At 36.6% G+C, this 16,612-nt stretch overlaps 1 protein-coding gene across 2 annotated transcripts in view; it reads right to left on the bottom strand.

Annotated features, from left to right (window-relative positions):
• Positions 1-16,612, bottom strand: part of LOC145769447 (CD63 antigen-like) — a 71,026-nt gene that overhangs the window by 2,751 nt on the left and 51,663 nt on the right. Inside the window, exons 3-9 of one of the 2 annotated variants that reach the window (XM_082581090.1) lie at positions 14,883-15,018; positions 14,416-14,468; positions 9,631-9,705; positions 3,650-3,739; positions 2,908-2,995; positions 1,864-1,946; positions 167-250 (exon numbers count right to left, since the gene is read on the bottom strand). In XM_082581090.1, coding sequence (XP_082437216.1) covers positions 167-250; positions 1,864-1,946; positions 2,908-2,995; positions 3,650-3,739; positions 9,631-9,705; positions 14,416-14,468; positions 14,883-15,018 — 609 coding nt within the window. The remainder of the gene's footprint in view (positions 1-166; positions 251-1,863; positions 1,947-2,907; positions 2,996-3,649; positions 3,740-9,630; positions 9,706-14,415; positions 14,469-14,882; positions 15,019-16,612) is intronic. The other variant, XM_082581092.1, reaches the window with a different exon arrangement.

The following is a 16,612-nucleotide window of genomic DNA, read 5'->3' as shown; positions in this document are numbered from 1 at the left end:
ACACAAACAATTGATTTAAGTCAAAAACCGTTTTAAAACTCCAGTGAAGCAAAGGATTAAAACAACTAGTATATACAATATTGCTAGAAAAGGAGTCACTAGAAAAAGTAAATAACTCTGTTACAGAGCTAAACTTTCATGTATTCAAGTCTACTGTAGTTCTCACCTCAATGAAAATGATTGCAACAGCGACCCCACCGACGACAACAATCCTTTCCTTCAAGGCTTTCTCGACAGCTGGTGCACAACCCTGAAGGGTGAAGTGAATGTTTAAGTCATATTTGTCATAGTTTGCGTATCCAGGCCACTACTTGTGTGGCAACCAGGTAGCGTAAGCATCTCTGTTTCTTATGGGTCTGGGTTCAATTCCAGCTAAAGACAAATCAAACTTCGAAACCGCACTGATGGCGTTCTTTCTTGCTGGATTAGTACAGATGAACAATGAACATGACTGGTTGTCTAAATGTCTAGTCCTATCGTAAATATGTTGCAAATATTGAAAACGTACTACCGCTGAAAGGCCTAAGTGTTATAATATAGAGCATGGGTTGGCAACTTATGGTCCGCAGGCTGGGTCCGGCCTGCCAAAGAAAACTATCCGGCCAGCAGCTTCCTTTACAAATTATAGTATTATATGACTTGCCTAGTGGTACGTTATTTTACAATTATGTATAAAGTAAATTTCTTCGAATCGGATTCGGAACGGGCCATTCCGGCGGTAAACAGGTCACACGGCGTGTAAAGTACAGGCATGTGACAAACAATTAGAACACACACAATAAAGGAACAATGAGCCACAGGCGAACAACTGCCTGTTGAGAGACGGATTCTTACGTTTGATACTTAAGGCTTCCATGATCTTAGTCTGAAATTTAAATATGCCTCGATAGATGATTTTAAATCGGTCGATCAAGACATTGTCAATGCACGTTACACAAGGGGCGATGTGCTCTTTAAATGCACTTTTGGTTGTTAAGGTTGGGTTTAAGTGCTGATTAACTGAAGTTGTCTACCCTCTTTGCTCTTTTTTCGAATGTTGTGTGTAAGTTTAGTTGTTTGCGTGAAACAAACCAGACATACATTGGTATGTCAACCAGACATTTGTTGACAAGGGCAGGGGAGCACTTACTCAAACAACAGGCAGTTATTCACCTGTGGCTCATCGTTCCTTTTGTGTGTGTTCTACAGTAATTGTTTGTCAGATGCCTGTACTTTACAGTTTCCACCCCAGCTGTTTCCCGCAGTATAATTGACTCGTGATCATTCTTGTATCACTTGTTCAGTTTGTGCTTTTCGTTCCGGAGTGTCGTTACAGTTATAGTGCATTGTCAGATTTATATAATATTCATTAATTTTTATGTAGATTTAAGTAATTCCTGATGAGAACACACGTACGTGTCGAAAACGTTTGAGTTGATATTTTATTGTGTTATTTCTCTTTGTAATAAAACATGTTAAACCCGCGAAAGTTACTTTGTTTTGTTTGTCAATGGTATAACAAACCAAACTCTCTACCAAAGTTTTATCAATTCCCATCAAGTTGAAAGTTCGATTCTCGCTGAACCCAAACAAGGGTGAAACTCGAGTATGGAGTCTTTCATTTTCGTTCGATCAGGGCCTTGATAAAAAAAATGTTTAGTGCCGTAAATTGAACTCGCTACTTTGGGGAGAAACCCCAAGAATCCCTTTGTTGTTCAAATAAATTGTCATTCGGCCAATTGCCGTGTCACGCTAATCAACACACCACAAGCAATTCAGTGGAAAGCGTCGCATGTGCAAGAGCGGGTCTTGAAACGAGGTTTTTAGAGGTAATCCAACATCGTTACCGTTCGACAAAACTGTTACAAACTAATATGATCTTACCTGGTTGTATAATGTTCTGTTCTCGAACAAGCCACAGTCGGGAAAGTGAACCATGCAACAGCTATCCGGCACGTACACAAAACCTGAAATAACAACAAACTTGAAATGTTATTTAAGCGACAGCAAAAAACAGACGTCGGTAAACTGTTTGTCGCTTTATTCTGTGAAAAAAACTTTTTTCGCAAATATCTCATAGCTTGGACTTCCACAAAATGAGCATTAAGCCTTGCATTGATAGCTGCAAAACACTACATACGTAAGCTACTGATGGTTAAATAATCCTTCAATAAATAGACTGTTTCAAAGAACAAAGAATACATTGTGGCAAGTGCTTTTTCTGCTTTCAGCACCGTCTTGCCTTGCATGTACGATGTTAATTGCAGTAAAAAAATGCTTGATGCTACTATTCATATACTGTAGTACGCAGTTGCATGATACAAAAATGAAAACAAGAACGTGCCGCCTTGCACATTGTTAATCAGATCGTACAAAAAATACAAAACGTTGCCTATGGGATGCGCAAAGATGATGCGCACTGCGCAGTGCTTGCATAGCGACTCTGCATCATGAAAAGTCTACTTGAGAATGAATTATTATCGTTTTATAACTTTTTCATGTTTAGTTTGTAAAAAAATCAGCGATCATAGTTTTGGATGATAATGGAGGGCACAGAAACTCTTCTTACCATCCACAATTTCAGCACACACCTGCACTAGGCATCAACTGCAACTGGAGTCTATTCAAAACAGTACAATAAATAAATAAAAAATACCAAAACGCGTGCAGCTGGAGAAGCTAAGTAATTGTAAGAATCGACATTACCATTGACTACATTTCCTATATTCTGAGAAGGCACAAATAAGAACTAAGTCAAGTTGGTTTTAACATCAAACAGAATAATACTGTACAAGCAATGAAGCAAAACGGATATGTCCAGTTTCCTACGTCGCGACGGTGAAATTAAACGTAAATTTGAGATCCAGACTCATGCAGTGAAGGTAAAAACTTTGCTCCGAAATTATTGATATAGTTTTATACACTCACTATCGTCGGTGACGTTTTCACGGCCTTGGTGCTGGAAAGTAGTGCTGTTTTGCCAATCCGTGGCATTGGTGGCCCCGCAGCATTTGAACTGAAACAAAACTTGCTTGTTACTACTTCATTCTGTGAACGACGAAAGCAAACGTATTCGCCAAGAACGTGCATTTACTGGAGTTTGAAATTTTTTGTACAAAGATCACTTTAGATTTATTTTTCAGTAAATGCATTCAAAACAAGAATGGCGCATAATAAACTTCAAAAGGTCTTCAACAGTATTTAACAAAAAGCAATGATTTTGAACAAATTGTTGGAAACAAAATGTCAAGTATATATTAAAATTAATGAGGAAAATTAATAAATATTGTCTCATTGTATAGCATTTCAAGCCCTAAAACATGTTAATAAATGCAGTCGACTTTTTGCGTCTTAAAGTTAGTAACATCAAAATAAACACAACCCCAAAAACAGCAAAATTCAACCTAAAGTAAGTTTCAAGTAGCTTGTAACATTGGTTAAAAAGTTTGTTAATTGTTATAAAGCAAAAATATACTTTCCGTTTGTTAGTGTAAAATATCATACTTGGTCTTTCGTGACTCTGTGTTGAACATTGAGTAATCTAAATTTAGAAATCTCTCGGCAAGCAGCAGGGTTAAACTGGATCAAAACTTTGATCCGATGAAATATTTTTGTTTTCAATTTTGCTTTACTACACATATATATAAATAGTAAAATAATAAAGCTTTACCTCCGATTGAACGACGTCAAATGGTTTTGCAATCTCTGGATCATACTCTTTTATTGACTCACGGAAGGAAGATACAAAATAATTCTCGGCCTAAAAAAACAATCAAAACTCATCCATAAACATGAATTGATATCATAATCTGATACACAAGTGCCTTTAGCAAATAGTAAAGACAATGTATTGTATATACAAGCAAAGAAAAGATAACAATCTCAATAGATCAACAACAAAATTCTCGCTGAATTGAACTTTTGCAAAAAAGCAGCGGTGGTAGTTCAGAGTTGCTAGTATTTAAGTTTTAATTTGTTAAATACGGTAGCTTTGTCTTGCTATACTAAAGATTTCATCTTTTTAAGGCGACAATACTAGTGCTAGCAATAATTTTTGATAGTGCCGATAAATAAGTCCAAATGAAATAAGATGTTGTCACAACTAGAGATGTAAAAAAACGTTTTTTTTGTTTTTAAAAAAAAACGAGCTCGTTTTTTTTGTTTTTTATCGTTTTTTTTGTTTTTTATTCGTTTTTTTTGTTCTTTTTACCTATTTTGACATTAAATGTCACAATATGCAGCAATTAGGGTAAACTCATTGCAATAGCGTCTCTTTCGACAAAGAAACAGTCTCATAACTCGTATAACTTACTTTAAATCAGACTATAAGTCTGGTATAGGCTTATTTTTTCATTACAATTTTGTAGATCCCAAGTCTCAACACACGAGCGATAAAGATTTTCTCACTGTCTCAAATAGTAGTAACAGTGTCCTATGGTTGGCACATTTCAAGTATTGTCCGTAATTTGGTCGAGCTAGTTGTTAAATGCAGTACCACACTCGTGTACAGTTTCGAAGCCACCTGGGATTTTGGTTAATGGGCATGTTAGGACCAGGTGGTCAGTGTCCTGTTTTTCTGCTTAACAAAGGCACTTTTGACCAGCACTCCACACCTTTTCCAGTACAACGTCAAGAGGTTGTTCCAATTGATGTGCATTTGGTGCAAACTTGATGAAAATCACACAAGCGGTTCTCGAGTTATAAGTGAAGTAACCTTAGCCACTAGGTGGCTTCATAGATAAGAAGCAATAGAAAAATGGCAATATCTCAAGAACCGCTCAACATATTTGGATAATTTTTAGGTCTACCCCATGTTTTCTGGGGTGGGCTATCTGTTTATGAACATTAAAACAAGTTTTGGCTACTAATTTTTCAGATAAAAAGAAATTAACCTCTTGTCGTTACGCACCAATAAAACCATGATGCGTAACTTTAAAAAAAAATTTTTTTTAATCGGGTAGAGAAAAGATTGATGAAAAGTTTGGAAAAAGCAGTGTAGTGCTAAAGTCCCAACTTTTAGCCCAAATCATATTAAAATGTAGTAAAAGATGGAACATTTTGATGTTTTTTATTTTCCTTGAAGAGGTTCAATACTCCTTTGTGATGTCATAGTCATGTTTGTTTTCCCTTAATCACACCATTGTGCTGTCATAGACATTTTTAAAAGAAGTATGGTTGCATTTATCCATCTAAAGCAGAGGCGTGCAACATACGGCCCGCGGGCCAGAGCACGGCCCGCGGTACCCATTTACGTGGCCCGCACATTCTTCATCAAGTAGCCCATTATTTTTAAATACTTTTCACTGTTAGATCGGCGGATGTTGTTATTTGTTAACATATTGCCTCATTTCAAGCAAGACTACAACTCTTTCGATCTCAGTTGAGCAAAGCATCCCTGACTCACTTTTCTTGTCGGGAAAGTAGAAGCGTTCAAATTCAAGACTGTGAAAAATATGTTGGAATGGTTGAAAAGTTAACTTCGGCATTTGAAACTCGCTTTGAAGATTTTCGAAAACACAATGCCGACTTTCAACTTTTTGCTCATCCATTTGACCTGGATGTGGAGAATATTCCATCTAGCTTTCAAATAGAAATAATAGAATTGCAAGCAAACGTCGATCTCAAACAAGCCTACAATGAAAATGATTTGGTTACTTTTTACAGAAGCTACGTGTATGGAAATTACACAAATCTAGAAAATCACGCGAGAAAAATGATCTCTCTTTTCGGAAGCACATACTGCTGTGAACAGTTCTTTTCAAAAATAAAGCTGTTCAAGACAAAATGCAGGAATCAGCTTACAGATGAGCACTTGTCAAGTCAACTTCGAGTTGCCACTTCTTCCGTCAAAGCTGACATATGCAAGATCTCTGGACAGAGAAGATACCAGACATCTCATTAATCACTCACTCAATGTGTAACTTGATTGTGTGTACTTTTCCATTAAATAAATTGTTCATATAAATTCATGTGTTATTCGATAGACTGGCCCTCAGCATCATTATAATTCTACGTTGTGGCCCATTGCGATAAACAGTTGCACGCCCCTGATCTAAAGTGAACTACTGTAGTTTTCAGGACTTTGAGACTTTAGCACTTTTCTGTTTCTGCCAAACTTTTCATCAATCTTTCCTCTACCCTATAAAAAAAGAAAAAATTAAAGTTACGCATCATGGTTTTATTGGTGCGTAACGACAAGAGGTCAATTCTCCCTCCTTTTTACTCCAGCGTAGTTCCCAAATAAAATAAGTTTTCATCTTTGATGTTTGTTTTGTATTTTTATCCTGCATTGCGGGAATATGGGTAAAACGTTATTCTTGTCAGGAGAAGTATTATGAAGCATTTATTCACTATGTGGACACAAGCAGTGCTGAAAAACTCCACTTTAAAGGGAAAATTTCTTCATTCATGGTTGGTAGTTACTAACAATAGTCAACATGGGTGGTGGGCATTTGAAAGGAACATTAACCTAAACCTTTTCTGACAAATGCACTTACTTTTGACAGCTAAAAATATCAGTGATAAGATCTCTTGCATTATGTCACAAATGATTTGCAGGAAGCATCAATGACAAAGTGTCTAAGACCTTACAACACACGAAAAGAATACTTCTGTTTCAACACTTATAAAGCATATACATCGTTGTTAAGCTATCAGTTAAAAAACATGTTTAAACAAGCTATTGGCAATAGCTTGCATTAGTAAATTACCACAAACAAGGTAATGTGTGTTCTGAATACTGCCATCTTGTTTTTGCCAAAATTTCATTAACCCATTGAGTGTGTACAAGAATAACCAGTAGGCCTACCGGTATACTAACATCGTAGGCTGCCTTCCATAAAGAGAACTTCCATAAAAGGAAAAAGAAATTAACTCATCTACATTATGTCATTTATCAAATTGCATTAATTCAATGTCTGTCAGGTCTACTGCCACAAACATGCCTGAGAATGAAGAAGAAAGTGAAACAACGCAGGCTATAGGGCTATGCAAAAAACATATGCTGCTGCCAAGCACAAACACTTAGGAATTTCAGCACACCAATAAAACCAATTTTACTAGTTAAAATGTTTTTCAAGAGCACTATAATGAAACTATGCTGCAAATTGTAAAAAAATTTGCAACTTTTCCAGAAAAATATGAAAAAAAACAAAAAAAACCTAAAAACGCGTGTTTTTTTTTCAAAAAAAACGGTTCGTTTTTTTTGCATTTACAACTCTAGTCACAACCCCAACAAGTTACATATTTTTAAAAAGGTCTTGAAATGCTCTATAAGACAGAAACAAAAATTTCATAAAATAATAACAAACAAGCTAGTCAGCTGGCTTTGAAGCCAAACAAAAAAAAATTAAAGCAAAAATATTTGAAACCTAAAAACATAAATGAGATGCACCTTATCAAGTTCAAACTTGTTTACAGTGTATATTGCCCTATTAACAAAAATGGGAGGATTTTTTCCTAACTGATCAATGACGACAAATACTGTGTCACAAAGTATACCACTTCATAACAAGGTATTTTTATTTGCTTTTTTTTTCCTTAAAGGGGTATTAGTTTGAATTTCAAAAAACTGTTCCATTATTTGAATGCTCATGCTGCTGTGAACATTTCCTGAAAATTTAAAGCAGATAGGACAAGAAATGAAGAAGTAGATACATTTTTTTGTTAAAAAAAACATTTTGAGAAAACTTCACTTAAAGTTAGCAACATCATAACAAAAATTTCCTCCTGAAATCTGCCACCTCAAAGTCTTCCATTGCATCTTCCTACTGCTAAGAGTGCTAAGAATACTAACACTCAGCTCAAGTTAACATCTCTGACAAAGCTTGCAAACTGATAAATCTCTAATCCAAATTGTATTTTAAAAATTGAATGCTAGAAGGAACTTAGACTACTTATCACAAGTCAATTCCAGTTCAAAAATGCCAAATGATAGATTTTTTTATAGTTCTGCAAGTGGTACTGAGGGTAAGAAAAACTAGTTTTTTTGCACAAATGCGTTTGAAATTCAGTAAAATTTTTACATATTCAAAATCTTCATTCAATTTCCTATCTTTTAAAGTTAAAAACAAAAAATCAAAAATTTTTTTTTATCACTAGTATTGTCGCCTTAAGTTGTACACACAGCTCTCATGCAGTCCTCGAAATTAGCGGCGGCACGCGGCAATTGCCGTGGTAAATGCTGCCGCAAACGTCATAACGGCCATTCTGCTACGGCAATAAAAATACCGTTGCAAAATGAGCATTTAAATTAGGACAAAAATTGTTTAAAATTTCTTCCTGTGTTATTTTACTCGCAGCGGGAGTTTAATTAGCAGAAACATCGCACCAAGACCTCACCTCGGACTATTTTACTTGCTATGAACACTCACGCAGTCTTCGAAATTAGCACATTTTTGCTCCGTCAAAAAAGTTGCCGAGGCCAAACTACAAAAGTTGAAATTGCCTTAGCAATTGCTGTGAACGTTTATTACGAAAAAAATTGTACCAAAACATGTAAAACTAGAAGCGAAAAATATACTAGAGTATTCTATCACGACCGCACTGTTTGATTTGTTGTGATGTAATAATACCAAATGTAGCGATAAAGCGAACAACGCGATACGCACGCTGTTACGGTAATTCACGTTGAATAACTCACGGGAAGGAAAAGTAAGTTAATTTTGGATTGATTCAACGTTCGAGTCAGCACAAATCGATTTAATTTTCCCGGCGGGTTATAATGCGTAAAACAACGCCCAATAAGAAATTTACGTTTGTTTTACATAAATTCGACATCTAGCGACGTTAAATTATCACAAAATAACGTTAATTGCTCAACCAGGTACCGGTAACAAATTAATAGCTCCCTGCGAGAAGATTGCCTCGATTTACGTATACACTAACATAATTTCGGCACAATTAGGATACTACGAGCAATACAAAGTCTGTGTTTGATAAAGAACTAGTCAGAATCGGAATCATCAGATCCTGTATCGGAGGATGAGGTTATCGCGTCGTCACTGGAATACTTCAAGACGCAAAACTGCCCGTTCATGTACTCGCAATGCCATATTATGATCGGAAGCGTTATCCAATTTCGTACTACTTTTTTAACTTGACCCCGTAGCTTTTCTAATTCCGATTTGTTTCGGTCATAAAATTCTTTACAAATTTTGCAAAGTGCCACTGGGCTCTGGACTACCGCCGTGTGACACGATGAAGAAGTGCATAAAATTTCGTTTGATTAAAGCATACGGCAGTTGCCGCCGCAATCCAAGGTTTGTTGATTTGGCGAAGGCAATGTTTTTGCCGTCGTAGATGGAAGCTAATTTCGAGGGCTGGCTCCGTTGCTATTGCTTTAGAATCAAATGGGTAGTAGGTACCTGTATCAAATCGATCGCCTGTTTGCAACTTTTATGTCACAAAAAAAAAATCTTTTCCGCAAATTTATTGATATGTATTATTATATAAAAAATAATGTATTTTTTGCTATATTGTATAATATTATATATATTATGCTGTGTTATAACACTATTTATCGAGCTGAGATTGATAAAAAAGCCGATGTTAACTATTAAGTATTTGTTGCTAATGGATCTGTATCCTACCAATACTATAAGTTTGCCTTCTCCCAAATTAGTATCAGACAATAAGTACTTCACAATATACCTGGTCCCTGAGGCTGTAAGCAGTGATGGCTGCAGCTATCTCCAAAATGAATATGAACGTCATCAGCCCTGCAAACTGATAAATAAATCAATTAACTCAAACAAAGGCATGTTGAGCTGCCCTCGTTGTTCTCAATTGTTTCATTTACAAGTATATCTCCCAAGTGTCTCAATTAATTCAAACGAACATTACTGGAAATAGTAAGACACAAAGCCACAGTGTGTTGAAAAGGTTAGGATAGGCACAATAATTAGAATAACCCGCTTCTAAGAATAGAAAGCTTGTGGTAAAGTCACTTCTGTCGTGGTGCCAATGAGCGCCTGTTATCGCAAGTGCCTCTACCGTAGCTCCATAGGCACTGAGTGCACTGAGATGAAATATGGAGCTCTGCAATCTCGTATCGTTTTGATGCCGAATGGTTGCGGCTGTTTTTGCCTTTGACCACCGGAACTATTTTCAAAAAAAGCTTTGCAGTAGATTGAATTTTCAAATACGTTACAACTCTTTAACCAATATAATCACAACAATCACTGGTTGTAGAAACATCAGTAATCAATAAACGGACGTGGCAGTATTTACAAAAAAAGTTAGTACCTAGATATAGTACAATCAAAATGTAATACGTCGAGTCGTCGACATCCAATATAATGAAGGCATCAAACATATTTTAGTCCGAGAAACGTGAATTGGTTTATCGCATACGAAACAAAAATGCGGACATTGTAATTTTTTCCATGTCGAAAATTTGTGGTGTCATAAACTACCTCCTAATCCAGTCAAAGCAGCCACACAATATCAAGTGATATGCACAAAAAAGCCAATCACACAAACGTCCAGTTCAAAGAGGACTTATGATTACCCGAACAGACAATTTATGAAGAAGTTCATTGTCAAAACTGTTGCAATTTGATCGCTTTACAACAATAACAGTGAGGATTAAATATGTACTGTTTAATGAAAAAATCATCAAAACGTAGTGAAAGGAAAAAAAAAGATTTGAAGAGTAAAATTGGCATAAAATATAATGAATGTGTGAAAAGAACGTGAAAAAATAGCAAGTACACAAGACACGCCACATCCATCCCCTGATGATATTTTGACTGATATTTTTAACAGCTACAATAGTTTCTCGCCAGTCGAGTGTAACAAGAGTTGACAGCGATAGAAACGTGTTGCGCTCTTCAGGCTGGGCTCATCTCTATTCCATCACTAAGTAAAACTGTTCATATCAAAATTAAAATAATTATTACCAAACTGACAAAAAAAATAAAACCTGAAAATAAAAAAGCAAATTAAATAAAGACTTGAGTTCTTCTGGTGACTATAGGCTGCTAGGTTACATGTTACCTAAACATGTAACCTAGTAGCCTAAAGTCACTACTAGAAGAACGCAAGTCATTTTATTTATCAAATGCCTGGTGAACAGTTTCATTCTGTTTTTTTTTTTAAAGCAAATTAAGATGGCAGCTACCGTCATTATCTTTCAACAATTTGAAAATGCTCGTAACAAACATCATGCAGTGGTGAGACAAAAACACGTGCAGGCAGTTAACGAGTCTCCTAGAAGTCAGCAGTTGTGAACTGAGCATATGGCTGTTGAGCACATGACAACTAAGCTAGCAACATTTCAGCAAGTGGCTGAAGTTGACAAACGATGAAACTGAGCAAGTAACAACTGATGCAAACCGAAACTTGGCATGTCACAAGTTAGCAAAATCAATTTAGCAAGCGATGAACTAGCAAGTCCGAACTGACAAAATAAATCCCATTTGCTGACTTGGCAGTAGCTGAAATGTACTTGCTGAGTTGTCGCATGGCTGAGTGGTCCGACGATCGCAGTTAACAGGTTGGGACTTGCCCGCCAAAAAAACAATCTAGCTCGGAGACTTGAGTGAACGTTACAAGCACGTAACGTGCTTTCACGATATTCTTTTTAAACAAGACATTCTGACCAACAGCAATCATAACGTTAGCAATTAGCATGTACAGTATTATATAATCATGTTCATAAATTTTCACACCAGCAAAACCACTGTGAACGTAATTGTTAGGTTGAGTTTTGAAACAGCCACGTCAACAACTCAATATAAAATTTCTAACAACGTTACCGTATATATTTAATGTTAACTCAAATTACGGTTCAACAAGTTAATTGCTGATATATATTTTTGTTAAGTGTAGGTTACCGTTTACACCACTGTTTAAACGCTCAATTTAAAGAAATGACTAAAATTTAACAAAACAAAAATTATTTTTTATTGATACCTGTAAAAATTATATTATTATTTACTTTCGATGAAAAAAAGGTTTATTTGTCACGTGGTTGATGATTATCACAGGGCGATTTTTATTTATCTATTTTATTTAGGTATTTAAATAAATAGCAATTTCAGCAGCATCTTGTGAAGTGCAAGTCTGCACAATTCAATACAAAGGCCGCAACAGCAAAACACTGTTTCACGCGGGCCACATACTACCGTTGTTGTAACCAGAACATAACATTTCGAAGGGCTTTCGTTGTCGTCAGATCATTTTCATTGTCAGGCAAAAACTATTTCACGTCAAAGTACCGGTAAGGTATTAACATCGAAGATTGGCTACGGCCATAAAGTTGATTTTCTCATCAACAACGATCACACGTAGCAAGTGGGTCCAATAACAACGTAATAAAGCGTAAGCCGATCACTTGCAACGAAACTGGAGAAGCAGTTAACTAACCAGTAACCAGTAAAATAAGCCTAAGCGCTCAGACTAAAAATTGGAATGTAATTGTCAAAAAGACAACTAATCAACGGGACAAGATCAACGTAATGGTTTTTCAAATTTCATGTAGGTCTACTCGCTTACTTATGTCGGTGTTATAGTTCATGTGTACGGTAATTGTATAAGTTAACAAAAACGCCTTTGATTATGTGTGTAGGTAGGTAACCCGTTTCATTGTATGCACATGCAGTTGTTTTGCGACAAAATTAACAGCGACTACTACAAGTGGATACACGACTTTATGCCCCGGTGCGAATGCCGCCATCTCTTGGTCGTCATTCGCGGTATGACCTGAATGCCGCAAGGTACGAATGACGTGAAACTTGGTTATTTTTTACAAAAATAATTGTTTTTTATAAAACGTTGTTCAATCTGTGATGACTGCTTTGGACTATCAATACAAGCCAAGAGGTTTGCACCAACCAAGTACAACTCAATCATATGGCAAAGTTCACATGTACAACTATCCTTGACATCAGCTTACAAATTCTAGAAGCCAAATGAATTACTTTCGTTCAAAACTATTCGCCAACAACCAACATTATTATTTTTGTTTAGTCATCTTCGTGACCATACTGCAGAACTGTAGCCTGCTTTCAATAATTAGTTTTTCAAAACCCTTTTGCGGAATTTAGGAAAATCAAAAGTCCCTGGCCAAATTCCGCAAATGTCTTAAGTTTTGTCTGTTATGAGTGTTTTTTCATGTTGCGCATAAAGTGAAAATGGCCAGATTTTAGTGCAAATGCGTCTATTGGATAATAATGGGTGCAACTTCGAATGTTGGACCAAAAATAACCCGTCTCAAGTTAATTATAAACCGTTGTTTGAATGCGCGCCGGAACCAAACCGGTCGTCTTCGTGTAACTGAATTGAGCAAGTAGTTTTAATCACGAAATGCTGTTGGACAGCGAGTTCAAACCTAATCGGTCTTCGAAAACAAAATAGTATAACTGACCTTCTGCGTTGTTCCTGAAGCAAGGAAGAACGATAACTGCGGGAAGCCAGACTTACACTTGTCTTCGAGTTTGCCAGATGTTTATGATTAGTATGATTTCTTTGCAGACGTGTCCATTAAGATTAAAAAGCAACAAATAAATTAGTGGCACCTTCATCTTTATTTTGTTAAGTGTAAAAAAACATTTTTATATCTTTGCTTGTGTAACAAATGAAAATTGAATTTACTACCGTGGCAAATAAAATTAATATCATATTAAAAAAAATTCTGTTTGTTAGTAAGAAATAACCAAGTCTCGCGTTATTGATGTATCGCGGCATTCAGGTCTTGAGTCATTCGCGCCTTGTGGCCTAGGGATAGCGTCATTCGTGTTCGCATCATTCGGACGGCCGCATTTAGTTGTGTACCGACTACATGTGATTGCATTAATTTTCATAGTTTCATGATTACCTGAAATGAACTGAAGTTATCCTTATGCTATCAATTAAGCCCTTTTTATCAATTAAAATCATATAATTTTTTATTGTTATTCAGGAAAACGTCCACAATAGATACATTTGGAATTTCAAAACAACTTAAGAATGGAGATATTAATAGTATAACTGCTACTGGATTGTACATGGAACAAAGCAAATTAACATATATATTGCAAAGGCTCTCATTAGCAGCACCTCGATACCTTCATTCATGATCTTCAATATGGCACAAGTGTTTCTGCAACTAAGTATAAAATCATAACAGTAAAAACAATGACAGGGTATTTCGATAAGTGCTCGATTTAATGTACGAAAAGATCTGTCAATGAAAAACATCCATTGATAGAACACACTGACCACTGCACAGTACTTTAGTAGAATCACTCCAGTAGTACTGCTACAAATGTTGACTATTCACAACTTGTGATTCTGGATTTAACTTTAAAGATACGCAAATCTGCTATGGCTTCATTTTTCTGTTTAATATGAAAGTACTTTTTTATATTTTTCTAATGTCTATACAATAAAAAAGTTACTATAAGCTACAAGTAAATAACTCATGAATCAAAAAGTCCACACAATTAAACTTACAAAGCACATCATTCTGTAGCTCTCCTTGTAGGCACCACAGCATCCAAAGAAGGCTAAAAGTACAACAAAAGTAAATCTTGTTTCATAAAAATACCCTTCAAAGATGCATAATTAAAAGCAAATTAGTTTAGATGTGAGTCAGCAAGTCTGCAAAAATAGCAAGAAACGAAATGGTACCTTACTTCCAGTTTGAATGTACTGAATTGAGAAATGTAGTATATTTGTTTTAATGGTTTTAAGAAAAAATGATAATCACAAACAGCAACATAACACAGAAACTGCCTGCTTCAATAAATCAGGCCTTGGCAGTACATGCAAATTGCAAAACTGCCAAAGTAAAACAATTTAACTTTGGACAACTTCCAATGAATATGAAAGCTACACAAAAGCGTACTCTGAGTCTCTGACAAATCGGCTGTGCAGTACAATTAACATCTTAAATTATATATGATATTTATAAAACATACCAATAAAAAATATAAATACTCCAATGCAAATAAGAAGGATTGGTGCAGATGTTATGGCACTTCCGGTTAAATGAGCTAAACTGCGGTATTTGATTTCCACTCCAGCCCCAACACCGATCAAAACAAAGGCAAATATCTGTGTAAAAAACATTATGTAGATTGTAAAGTAAATGAGCAGTGGTTAGTATCGGTAATCGGATACACGACTATGCCACAAGGCTCGAATGACGCGACCCTTAGGCACAAATGCCGCATGGCATGGCCCGTTTCGGCGAGGGCCCTATTCGGCGATTTTTTGATTTTTTTTTTAAATCATCAGGTACCGTAGCCTAATTATCATTGCCGTTTTAGGGGTTGGGGTTAGGGTTAGGAGTTAGGGTCTTATTTCAACGTTTAGCGACGTTAAAATGATGTAAAAGTGGCAATGATAATTAAGCTACGGTACCTGATAATTTAAAAAAAAATATTCAAAAAATCGCCGAATAGGGAACTCGCTGAATAGGGCACTCGCCGAATCGGACTAGCCGAATCGGACTCGCCAAATCGGACTCGCCGAATAGTAGCAGACCCAATGCAGAAATGCATGAATGACGCCGAAATTTAATTATTTCCTACTGAAATTAATCGTTTTTTTGAATAGGCTGCGATAGCAATTTCAATTTTTATATCAAAAATATAAAAATTGTTTTTGCACTTAACAAAATAAAAATGAGACTTGGCTATTTCTCACTAAAACCAATTGTTTTTTTATACGGTAGTAGTTTCATTTGCCTAGTAGTAATAAATAGTAATAGCGGTAAAACTATGGCTTTATCACATTGATTTGTCTATTTTTCTTTATCAGCGCCAAAATTAATTACACTGTGCTGCGTTAAAGATGTTTTGACTGTTTCTGAATCCATTTTTTGCGTTGATTTAGAAAATGCAATCAGTCTTTTTCAATCAGGTCAAGTTACTTCTCCATCACACTTTTAATTATGCTACTTTTGATTGTCAGTTCGTCACTATGCATCTGACAATGGGATGGACGACAAATGGCTCCTCGTGCCCCATCCTGTGAGTACCATCTGCTTTCAACCAGATGAGAAACGAAATTTGTCAACAAAGAGCCTCCACCCGGACGGCACAGCTGCAAGGGGCAATTGATAGCAAGTTCAGACCCCCCACCATTCTGCAGCTCAACATAGAAGGCTACACAACAAGCAAGACCAAAGTTGTGGAGCAGCTTGCCCATACCAACCGGGCACTCGTCATCCTCCTCCAGGAGACCCACTGCACTTCTGCAGATAGGCTAGCCATTCCCAACTACACGCTAGCCGGGTCTACCTTAAGCAGGAAGCACGGCATTGCCACGTTTGTGCATGAGAGCCTGAAGTGGACGTTTGTCGACCAATCTCCAACTGATGCCGAGATTGAGTGGGTGTGCATATGTATCTCAGACTACAACATCGTCAACATCTACAAGCCCCCACCCTCGCGAATGTTGCCATCATCCCTTCCAACGTTCCCCTCCCCCAGTCTCTACGCTGGCGACTTCAACTGCCAGCACATCGACTGGGGCTACAACAACACAAGCAGCGACGGAGAATTGCTGGCTGACTGGCTCAACAAACCATCTTGCCCTCCTATTCAATCCAAAGGAACCAGCCAGTTTTCACTCCGGCCGCTGGGGAACAGGGACAAACCCTGACTTGGCCTTCGCGAGTGTCGACAGCTCTCTTCCAGACAGA

This window comes from Aplidium turbinatum, chromosome 4 (genome assembly GCF_918807975.1).
Source record: "Aplidium turbinatum chromosome 4, kaAplTurb1.1, whole genome shotgun sequence".
In the NCBI taxonomy this organism is placed as follows: Eukaryota; Metazoa; Chordata; class Ascidiacea; order Aplousobranchia; family Polyclinidae; genus Aplidium; species Aplidium turbinatum.
This window is presented reverse-complemented; position numbering and strand designations above follow the sequence as displayed.